This window comes from Sebastes fasciatus, chromosome 9 (assembly GCF_043250625.1).
Source record: "Sebastes fasciatus isolate fSebFas1 chromosome 9, fSebFas1.pri, whole genome shotgun sequence".
Lineage (NCBI taxonomy): Eukaryota > Metazoa > Chordata > Actinopteri > Perciformes > Sebastidae > Sebastes > Sebastes fasciatus.
Genome location: NC_133803.1, coordinates 1085001 through 1097243, shown reverse-complemented (window position 1 = coordinate 1097243; position 12243 = coordinate 1085001). Strand labels below are relative to the sequence as shown.

At 42.0% G+C, this 12243-nt stretch overlaps 1 protein-coding gene across 1 annotated transcript in view; it reads left to right on the top strand.

Moving 5' to 3' along the window:
- degs1 (delta(4)-desaturase, sphingolipid 1) overlaps positions 1-8351 on the top strand; it is a 36306-nt gene extending 27955 nt beyond the window's left edge. The window contains exons 3-4 of the mRNA XM_074645479.1: positions 4385-5127; positions 6723-8351. Of these exons, the coding sequence (XP_074501580.1) occupies positions 4385-5127; positions 6723-6869 (890 nt within the window). The 3' untranslated portion in view covers positions 6870-8351. The remainder of the gene's footprint in view (positions 1-4384; positions 5128-6722) is intronic.
- The last annotated feature ends 3892 nt before the right edge of the window (positions 8352-12243 follow it).

The following is a 12243-nucleotide window of genomic DNA, read 5'->3' as shown; positions in this document are numbered from 1 at the left end:
AATAGTAAAACTAACTGTTAATAGTAAAACTATTAACTAATAATAGTAAAACTAAATGTTAATAGTAAAACTATTAACTAATAATAGTAAAACTAACTGTTAATAGTAAAACTATTAACTAATAATAGTAAATCTATTAACTATTAATAGTAAATCTATTAACTAATAATAGTACAACTATTAACTAATAATAGTAAAACTATTAGTACCCACACAGTAAAAGTCCTGCGTTCAAATGTTTACTTCCAGTGAAGAATGAAAGAGAGGTATTATTATTATTATTATTATTATTATTGATAATATAATATTAGAGAGGTCTTATCAGCACAATGTACTGAAATGTACTTAACGTCTGTTCAAGGTGGAACTTTATTTTCTATTATGATACTGCATAATTTAATGAATATTTATATTCTATTATAATGCTGGGTAGTTCAATGAATATTTATATTCTATTATGATGCTGGGTAGTTTAATAAATATTTATATTCTATTATGATGCTGCATAGTTTAATGAATATTTATAATCTATTATGATACTGCATAGTTCAATGAATATTTATATTCTATTATGATGCTGGGTAGTTTAATAAATATTTATATTCTATTATGATGCTGCATAGTTTAATAAATATTTATATTCTATTATGATGCTGGGTAGTTTAATAAATATTTATATTCTATTATGATGCTGAGTAGTTTAATAAATATTTATATTCTATTATGATGCTGCATAGTTTAATCAATATTTATATTCTATTATGATGCTGGGTAGTTTAATGAATATTTATATTCTATTATGATGCTGGGTAGTTTAATAAATATTTATATTCTATTATGATGCTGGGTAGTTTAATGAATATTTATATTCTATTATGATGCTGCATAGTTCAATGAATATTTATATTCTATTATGATGCTGGGTAGTTTAATGAATATTTATGCACCATATTTTAATTGTTATATTTTGTGAGTCAAATCTGAATCTGCAAAGTAACCAGTAACATTTCTCTGTCAGGTGAATGTAGTACTACAATGTTTCCTCTGAAGTAGAAATACACAGTGAGTAAGTTATTTTGGGGTACCATGAGTTATAATAGTAACATAATTCAATACTTTTTATATCTAAACATCATAATAAATGTAGAGCTGTTTGTGGCTCTTTTAGTTTGGGCTCCAGACAGTTTCCTAACTTAACGGTAAATCTGTCCCTGGTGGTTTTAACGGTAAATCTGTCCCTGGTGGTTTTAACAGCTACAAAGACAAAAGATTTTTTTAAAAAAACACTTGCGTTGATTTAAAATATTGATGCAATAATAATAATAATAATACTAATACTAATTGTGGCAGCCCTAGTTTTTAACAGCCTCTAACCTAACTTGGTCTGTGATTTGTGCTGATGTGGAGCTGTGAGGATCTGTGGATCTAAGGCCTTGTTACTGCTGGTCTGTATACAGTCACATGCCTCAGGCCTCTCCCACTGAGGGCCAGCTCAGCCTTGTGGGGGTGGAGGGACAACATAATAAATGAGGTGGTGTTTGCTGAGACTTGTCTTAACCTCCCATACCCCTTTCACTGTACCTTCCTGTGTCTGTAACTCCGGCTCAGACTCTCTTAAGGTGGACTGTTGGGGTGGACCAGCTATTCTCCTTAAAGTGACGAGCCGCTCCTCTGAGTTTTGCTCAGCTTTTTTAGCTATCTTTTAATATTTCTTTTAACCGTTAATGATAGCATTAATCTTTTAAAATTCTTAATGTTGGTTAATTATTAACATCCCTTGTAACAAATACAAGGGATGTATTTGTGAATGGCCCCCAGTTGTGCCATTCACATCGAAATCGACCCTGGTCTGACCCTGGTCTGACCTTGGTCTTACCCTAGTCTGACCCTGGTCTGACCCTGGTCTTACCCTGGTCTGACCCATCTCTCGACCTGGGTCGTGATGCCGAGTCAGTCAACGCGGGTTCAGACACACAATCCACCCCGGTTGAGTCCTCGGTGTGAAAGGGGTATTAGTGACTTGGAGACTTTCTCTCTAGATTGAGGGACTTCTGGAGCTTGTGCTGCTACTTTCATTGGAAAAGAGTTAGCAACACTGAACTGAGTTTTTGGTTGGATTATCTTTCAAATCTGGTGTACTCTTGCTAGTTTCTCAGCATTACTGACCCTACCTTTTTGTGGACGAGGTCCATGCCCGAATACTGGGATAGTAATAATTTGCACTGGCTTGTAGACGAGACTTGTAGACCCTACTAGTCTGGTGGACTACTGCTCAACATGTGGAAAGGCCTGGGGCTGAATGACTTTACAGCTAATCACCTGAAATGCCCTTCAGGCTCCCATCAGTGATTAAGATATCAAATATTTGATAAAAGGATTTACTGCATAGTTACAGCCTAATTTAAAGTACCTACTGATAGTGTGGCAGTGCTATGCCTGATTGCATTATGTTGTAAGAGGTTCTGTTGTTTGGTTCACCCTCTGCACAGAGGATTTAATGCAGTCCAATACAACAACAGCACAATCTACAGCCTCAAAAAGACAAGAGTAGCACCTCTGAACACTGTGGTAACAACAATCACATCATTTACAAGCTTTGCAAAGGACGTTCCATTTTAGGCATCTCACTCTAGCCCTCCTATTCATTAATAATGTTTCATAAATTAAAGGAAGAAGCCCACAGCTTCGGTGTTAAGAGTTCTGCAATCCTAAAGTGGTGACTTTCTCACCTGTTTTTTGAAAGTTTTGCATGTGGAAACCTAGTTACTGCACACACTTGATCCCTCCTGAAATCTCGTGAAATAGAATAAGGCTCTAACCTTTAACCTTCTGACTGATCAAAGAATCGTGGGATGGTAGAATACATGTCACAAGGTGACAACCAGTAGTAGACTCTTGGTGCCAAGTCTGATTGTTCTTGACAGTATATTACATTAGGATATTACACTCTCTTCATCTAATCAATGCAGATGAATCAAACTTTTCTTCATTAGGGCCCGAGCACGAAAGTGCCAGGACCCCAAGGGGCTCGATAGCGGCAGGTTTTCAGAGAAAGTTACTTCGATCTTCACGAAATTCGAGCAGGTCATTGCTCACATCTTCAAAGGCGTATTAAATATTTTCTAGATTTTTTCGGCCAACAGGATGTCAGCCAACTTGGATTTCCTGCGTGATTTTAAAATTTACCAACACATGTTTGAGGACTTTAGGATCCACAAAATCTCATGAAACTTTACACACACATCCACACTAGTACTTACTTTGATTTGGTGGTCTAATTGGGCTTAGGCGTGGCATGTTGGCTCTATAGCGCCCCCTTATGTCTTTTAGCCTTTGAACATACCTTGGTGTACTCAAAAACTCATGAAAGTTGGTAAAAAGATGGTCACCTGTGAACTGTACGTGAATATACAGCAATTGGGTTTGGCGTCTTAAGCGGGCTCCATAGCGCCCCCTAACGCCCAAGGCCTAAGGCCTAAGGCCATAGTTTGGACAAAGTTGATCCTATAATCATGAAATTTGGTATGCACATCCTGCTCATTATTTCAGACATATTCCTCATTGGGTTTCATTAGCTCCGCCCACCCGGAAGTCAGCCATCTTGAATTATGTGCATTTTCTATGTATTTTATGCATACTTTTACGAATTCCTGCTAGAGACTTCATCAGATTTGGGTGGTATAACCCTCAAACTAATGTAATGCTAAACTGCAAAGGAATTTTTGATCGCTCGAACGGTGATGTCATAGGTCATGTGAGAAGACGCCATTTTGTCACTTTATAGGTATGGAACTGTGCGATACTCCTCCTAGAGGATTCAAGAGATCCATCTCAAAGTCAGGCAGCAGAATATCAACACCTTCATGATACTAAATTGCGAAGCTTCTGTGTTTTTGCGAAACGGCATTGTTGTGGCAGCGCGGCGAATTTCGATGTTTCACCATGAGACAGGAGGCTGTTGTAACTTGACTTTACATAGTCCGAACTGCCCCAAATTTCACAAGCTGGATAACAGTCCAGGCCTGAAGACATACATGTGCCATTATGAGTGATTGTCATAGCGCCTCCTACAGGAAACAGGAAGTTGTTGTAAACTGCCACCCATCCTCATAGAAGTGCCTTTAAAGGATGCCCCACAGGTTGTCAACAGGTCCTTTACAGCGCCATGCGCTCCACGCAGAAAATATACCCTAACTGTTGCGTGCGGTGTCCGTCCTTCATGGGAATTCACGACAGCGGGTTCCCCGACGTGCGCGAGGGGGCCCGCTCAACGCTACTTGCAGCTTTAGTTATGTTTGTTAGCTTGTGATATGAGATGATGTGATGATCAGATACAAAGTTTTATTTCATGAGTTTAATGAAATCTCTTGTTTTTCTCCTCCAGCCAAATACCCAGAAATCAAGTCGTTGATGGGTCCTGACCTGAGGCTGAAGTGGATCGTGTGCATGATGGTAGCTATACAGTTTTTAGCTTTCTACATGGTCAAAGACTTGGACTGGAAATGGGTTTTGTTTTGGACTTATGCCTTTGGCAGCTGTATCAACCACTCAATGACCCTCGCTATTCATGAAATTTCCCACAACACGGCCTTTGGAAACAACAAGGCCATGTGGAACCGCTACTTTGCCATGTTTGCCAACCTGCCCATCGGCCTGCCCTACTCTGCCTCCTTCAAACGCTACCACCTGGACCATCACCGCTACCTGGGTGGAGATGGGGTAGACGTAGACATCCCCACTGAGTTCGAAGGCTGGTTCTTCTGCACACGCTTCCGCAAATTCGTCTGGATCATCCTTCAGCCGCTGTTCTATGCCATCCGGCCCCTCTACATCAACCCCAAACCCATCACTCAGCTGGAAGTGACCAACGTGGCCTTCCAGCTCACCTTTGACATCCTGCTCTGCTGGCTGTGGGGGGCTAAGCCTGTGGTCTACATGCTGGCTGGCTCCTTGCTGGGGATGGGCTTACATCCCATCTCTGGTCACTTCATAGCTGAGCACTACATGTTCCTCAAGGGCCATGAGACCTACTCCTACTATGGCTCCCTCAACCTGCTCACCTTCAACGTGGGCTACCACAACGAGCACCACGACTTCCCCAGCATCCCGGGCTGCAGGCTGCCCATGGTTAGTACGGCCGGTTGGCTACGGAGCTCATACGTAGTTACACACAGGTGGCACACATCATGAGCTTAGAAAGGAAGGACTCATTTGGGTGGAGACATGTTTGTCCAGGCAGCTTAACTAACTCCTCTGACAAACACAGGATGTGCATGTTACTGTGTGAGGATGGAGTCTCATTATTATCTATCATAACTCTTACATCAACATCATTTCTGCTCTGATCTCTTCAGAAACAATACGATCAAAGAACAAGGTCAGATAGAAAATACAGATAATATGATAAAAGTTTCATAATGAAAATAATAAAACCCTAAAACATGTAGTAATGTAGTGAAGTAGTGAAGTAGTAGTTTGAGAGACTCATGAACTTTCTAGTCAACAAACACAAACGTGGGCGGTGTTTCTCTTCTGTTTCTCTGTCTCTGTCTCTCTCTCTCTCTCTCTGTCTCTGTCTCTGTCTCTGTCTCTCTCTCTCTCTGTCTCTCTGTCTCGGTGCGTCTCTTCTGTTAGTCTCTCTCTCTTTCTCTCTCTCTCTCTGTCTCGGTGCATCTCTTCTGTTTGTCTCTCTCTCTCTCTCTCTCTCTCTTTTAAACCCACCTAGATATTCATCCATAAATGGAAATGTTATTCTCCATATACACTAATGTTGATTCTATACTTGCCTTTGGACGGATAATTCGGCTGCGTCTCAGCTCAGCTTTTCTAGAGAGCCTATTTTTGATGCGAGCTGCGCAGTTCACAGCAACAACAGACAGTGAAGGTGATCTATTGACAGTATATTAACATCATATCAGCAACATTACTACAGTTTACATGTCTAGACATCTATAGAATTTAGATAATATGTCCCGGAGATGAAAAAAAGTATAGACGTTTTTAAATCAACACTTCCTGCTTTCATTTAAAAATAAAAGCCCTCAAGCATTTTTTTCTGCGGACAGAATTACTTCATTTGTTAACACAAGGCTTTTATTCTGAAATATGTGCAAGACAGTGTTGTAGAACATGCAGTGACTTGGAGAGCTCCATGAATGAATATAGTATGGAGTTTTAATGGTGGATTATTACTATTATTTACAAATTACCACACATTTAACCTTTCTCTGTCTCAAATAAATATAGATGACATTTATAATGAAATGAAATGGCCATTAAAAGGCAAACTCTACCTGTCTGAACACCCAATGTGTGAATCACGCGGCTGTTCAGCGAGGCAGCCGTTCAGCGAGGCGGCTGTCAGGCGCTGTTCACGCAGGCAGTCTGGACACGCCGTTATAGTCATTATTCCAATACACGTCAAGTAAGTAAATTAGTAAATTACAGAGCTGAAGGATTTCTTTCTGACATGTTTGCTCTCCACAGACGTTATCAGCTCCTTCCACCTACAGTTTATCACATCAGTCACCAGCAGCACCACACCCTGCTGACACGGGAAACTAAAGTGAAACTTCAACATGATCAGTCTGTTTCAGACATGAAAGCATTTCTAGGCTGTGTAGATCAGAATAGAATAGAATAGAACAGAATGCCTTTATTGTTAAGTGTAAAACATGAGCTGAAGGTGCCACTCAGCAGTGTTTCCTCTGGTTGTGTTTCAGGTGAAGAAGATAGCAGCAGAGTACTATGATGACCTGCCTCAGTACTCCTCGTGGGTGAAGGTCCTGTACGACTTCATCATGGACGACGCACTGAGCCCGTACTCCAGAGTCAAGAGGACGCTGAAGGGAGACGTGAAACAGGAGTAACGTTCTCCGTACAGTAGCCCGGCTCACCGTCCTATGAACTTAACAGCTTCTGCATATTAACCCATTCAGCATGGGGAAGAAGAGTGGGACCTCTTCCTCTGTGGGAAGAAAAAATACTTCCTGATATTTTGTATCCAGGTCAGAAAAACCAAGACATGATGATGAGTGATTAGAGGCAGTACCGAGGGCTGGTTGCACAAAGACCTTGGCTCCGATCAGACAAATCCATCAACTAATGATAGACATCTAATGTATTCTAAACAAAGTATCAGTGGATGGAAGGGTTGTCCTGATATTTGGTCCACATTCAGGATGAACTGTTATCTCTCTGGTGATCTCCTGATTCCATTTGTCCATATGTCCAAAGTGTTCTTTACATATTGGGTCTATTTCCAACATCTCTAAGGCTCCAGAGTGTCTCTTACCACAGTAAAGAGTAAAGGTTAGAATATGAACAGAGCTCCTGCTTCCAGTGGTTCTCCAGACCAACCACCTCCACTGAGCTCTGTTGTTCTCTGCTCAGCATCTTCAGTTAGTCCGTCTTTGTTTAGTTACCTCAGGCTGGTAGAACAACACAGACCAGTGGGACTTTGTGCAACCAGCCATCAGGATACTGAGCCAACCTAAACTAATATAAGCCAGACATTTCCTCCTGAGTGATGACTGAGTGGAAACTGGTCAAAGGTGTCTGAACTTTGTATTCTGCTGCAGAGATTTATGAGCTGAGACACGTCTCCTCCATCTGGACTCTAGTGGTAGAGGTCAACAACATGAACGCAGCTCTGCTATTGGTTGACGCTGTGTGTGTGTGTGTGTGTGTGTGTGTGTGTGTGTGTGTGTGTGTGTGTGTGTGTGTGTGTGTGTGTGTGTGTGTGTTGTTTATGAGGAGGCGTTTATCGGTTGCCTTATATGTTATAGGTAGTAGTTAACCTTTAACCCTTTGTGGCCCATGACCTGTTTTTCCATCTGCTCTTTAACACGTTAATATGTGACGTCATCCGACCCGTCGGATGCTTCGGTCATGCTTCCACACCAAGTTTATGTGAGATGAGTTACTCATCAGTGCCTTGTAGCTTTGTGGTCTTAATTTAATCTGATGGAAAGGTTGTCCTCTGGGTTTTATTAGCAACCAGAACCTAATGACATGTGGTTGCTATTGAATTGGCTGATTCCACTATTTTTATAATAAATAGTTAATTTTGACGACTTTAAAGCCACTAAATGAAATGAATAGATAAAAGTGAGGATGTAGTTTCTGATAGAGAAGGCTTTGAATGAGCATCTAGATCAGCTGTCTGTCCTCAGAGTCTTCCTCTCTGTATTTATGGGCCAGATGGAACAATAAACATCTGAAACTTATAAGATCTGGCGGTCCAGATCGGACCCCTGGGCCGCTAGTCTGAGACCCCCCTGATTCTTTCTGTAAGATAACATTTAAAGAAAATGTTGTAAAGTTGAATTAAATACATAAAACATGAAAAATCAAACAAGGTGTGTATTATTTAGCGGGGGGGGCGGGGCGGTGCCCGTGTCTTCTCCGTGTGTTCCTGTGTGTTCTCCGTGTGTTCTCCGTGTGTTCCTGTGTGTTCCTGTGTGTTCTTGTGTGTTCTCCGTGTCTTCTCCGTGTGTTCCCGTGTCTTCTCCGTGTGTTCCTGCGTGTTCTCTGTGTGTTCTCCGTGTGTTCTCTGTGTGTTCTCCGTGTGTTCCTGTGTGTTCTCCGTGTACTACTGTACCTCAGTACTACAGTACCTCAGTACTATCAGTACTGTACCTCAGTACTATCAGTACTGTACCTCAGTACTACAGTACCTCAGTACTACAGTACAGTACCTCAGTACTATCAGTACTGTACCTCAGTACTACTGTACTGTAATATCAGTACTACAGTACATCAGTACTACTGTACCTCAGTACTATCAGTACTACAGTACCTCAGTACTATCAGTACTACAGTACTGCACGGTGTATGACATGAGTCCCACTAAGGACCAGGGGCCTCATGTATAAACGGTGCGCATGTACTAAAATGTTGCGTACGCTGTGTTTCACACTCACGCCGGGATGTATAAAAATCAACGTGACGTGAGAATGTGCGGACCGTGCCGCAAACTCTAGACCAGTCGTGAGAATGTGCGGGCCGTCCTCCAAACTCTGTCATCTGGCAGTGCCAAACTATAAAAGTACTGAAACTCGCTAAATGTGTAAAAATAATTTTCCCACTCAACTTACTGAGCTTTATTTATGATGTGGGATAAAAAACAAAACCCTACATATTTCTTAACTAGTTTGCGCATAATGTTTAACATCAGAAAGGCACAACAAAAACATATTTAAACTAATGTCCCAGAGATGACATGCCTTAACCACCGTGCCAAAAACAAAATCGCGTGCTGCACAATGTGGCAAACCACCGTGGTGAGCCTGTGTCCCCTGGAGCTACAGATGGATGAACCGGACCCTGGCACACCTAACAATGAGCCAAATGCAGCAGCTATACGGCGCCGTTTAGATGAGATACACAGAATGTAAAGCGACGAGGTGAGTTGAGACAAACGTTTATTTTTCAACAAGGTCTTTTACTGTATGACTTATCCCACCAAGAACGTCATTCACTCTTTTTAATTCGTTGCATATATATATAGATATACAGACGTGGACAAAATTGTTGGTACCCTTCCGTTAAAGAAAGAAAAACCCACAATGGTCACTGAAATAACTTGAAACTGACAAAAGTAATAATAAATACAAATTTACTGAAAATGAACTAATGAAAATCAGATATTGTTTTTGAATTGTGGTTCAACAGAATCATTTTAAAAAACAAACTAATGAAACTGGCCTGGACAAAAATGACATGTTTTGTACCAATTGAGAACTTTGGTAGAACATCCTAAGATCTGGATCTTTTTTGGAAAATCATTATTTTGGTCTTTTTGGGGTTTACTGTCAGGGTCCAGGTCTGACAGTACTGCTCTAGCAGGCCCAGGTCTGACAGTACTGCTCTAGCAGGTCCAGGCTCTGCTGTAGGCCGTCTGCTGTGGGGGACAACAGGACCAGTGGTCTCATTAATAAAACAGTGCGTAGGATTCATACTAAAAATGTACGTGCGCACAAAAGCCAAAAATGGCGTGCGCCAAAAAAAAATCTGACTTACAAAACTGTGCGTACGCACACCTGCACGCAATGTTCCATTTATAAATCACAGTCCACCTGGAAATGTGCGCACGTGGATCCGCCTCATATTCCGCCCTCTACACGCCCACTTTCAACCATAAATGGTCAATGCAAAGCACCTCATGAATGTTTCTGCATGTGAATGAGCCTGTTGATCAGTGGTTCTTTACGGTGAATCACGGCGACTCCCGAGAGGAAGACAGAGAAAAGGAGTTTTTCTAACACAGAGATGGAGGAGCTTGTAGGTGAGGAGGTCTCCGAACACACGTTCCCTCCTGATTCTGTCATTCACGTAGTGAGTAGTAGTCCTCACAGTGCCGGTATAATCCACCAACACCATGTTACCAGTGCCACTGCTGTGTTTATATCTTTACAGGAGTCAGACCCATCCATTCACAACTTGCTAAAATGATCAAGACAATCAGTAATATCCCCCCCCATGCTGGATATCGTTAGAAAAAGGAAGTTTGACAGGAGAATACTATTGATTATTTATTTATTTATTTAAGTTTTTATGGTGAACTTGTCCTGCATTATGATTAGGACTGATAATGAAAATGAGGATATGGAGAGTAACGATTTTGTGAGAGCTGTCACTGGTTTTATTTCCCCACTTTGTTTATTTACACTCTCCATACTGGTGGAGATGTGCCGGGTGGAGGTGACTGGGGGAGGCAGAGTGTGTGTGGCGCACCGAGGTGACGCACTGGAGACAGTCTGATAGTTGCATATAGCTGTTTTCATATATATATGTATATGTCCCTATCAAATAAACCATAAATAAATGAATAAGTCATGTCATGTTCACTGCAGCGATTTATCAGACAACAACTTTATGAAAACTAAAATCGTACTTGGTGATATATGCACACTATTAGAAAATATTATTAAAACTATTGGCGCTACAGCTGACTGCGAGTGTCGGTAGTCCGACCCTCTCCTCTGAGCTCTGGTGATGGAGGGACCGTGATGGTGAGACAGCGCTGATGAGATATTGAGCTGAATTTGATTTGAGTTGGCTGATATATTTTACATTTTTAAGGTGTTTATGGAATAGTTATGGCTCACTAACACAAAGAACACTGCTGTTTTAAATGTTTATGATAAAGTGGATATAAGTATGAAGAGAAGTTAAATGTGTGAGAGGCATCATTATACGTATAATGACATTTAATGTCTACAGTCTGGCTTCAATTCACCACCTCACCACCTGCGTCTGCAGTTTCCCCTGCCTCGGTGCCTCCATAATGTGCGGGTCAAAGTTTCCATACCGGTGCGCACATTCTCCCGTCAAGTTTGTTTTTCTAGATCACAACTGTTGCGTGGGAAGTGGCGTACGCACATTTCAGGCTCCGTTTTGTGCGTACGCAACAGTTATAAATGAGACCCCTGATCCGTCTGTCCTTTATTGCTTCCGATGTCCCCACAAACACTCCAAACCTTCTTGTTGTCAGAGAACGTCAGCAGGACCCAGCAGAACCACGAGGCCCTGCTGGCAGTGGTTCTGTCGCGATGCCCTCCCCAGTCTACAAGACATTTCCACCAGGCGGGGCGACAAAGGCTGGCAGAATCAGTCCCAACAATGGCCCCTTTGAACGGTTGCGGTCAGGGAAATGCTGCAGCAGTCATCGGGTCAGAACGGAGAGGCTGAATCCTGGGTCAGGGGCCTCATGTATAAAAGACTGCGCAGCTTTCACACTGGAAGATGGTGTACTCATAAAATTGGAAAAGTACATACGCACAGAAATTTCCACATGTATAAAACCGTGCGTACGCCTGTTCCTGCGCACCTTTCCTTTATACATCTCAATGAACGTGAAATTGAGCGCAGCTGCACGTGCCACTTGGTCCGCCTTGTCTCCTCCCATTAATAACTATGCAAATGACTATAAACACGCGCCATGCTGTCACTTATTGTCCAAATAACAACGGCAAATCACGCTGGAAAAGGAACAAAGAAGAAGAATTTCACGAAGTGTGAAATTGAAGTGTTTGTCACTGAGGTGGAAGCTAGAAAACATTTTATTTGATGGTCTTTCATCAGGAACCAGTAACAAACACAACGCGTCTCCACAGCAGCTGACCGTGCGCTCCCGAAGGCTTCCGAAGGCGCACGGTCAGCTGCGCCCTGAGCATCGACTGCTGAGGGGCGCCGGTCCGTCCGCACTAACGCTGTGCTGGAGTCACAGAGAGAGATTAA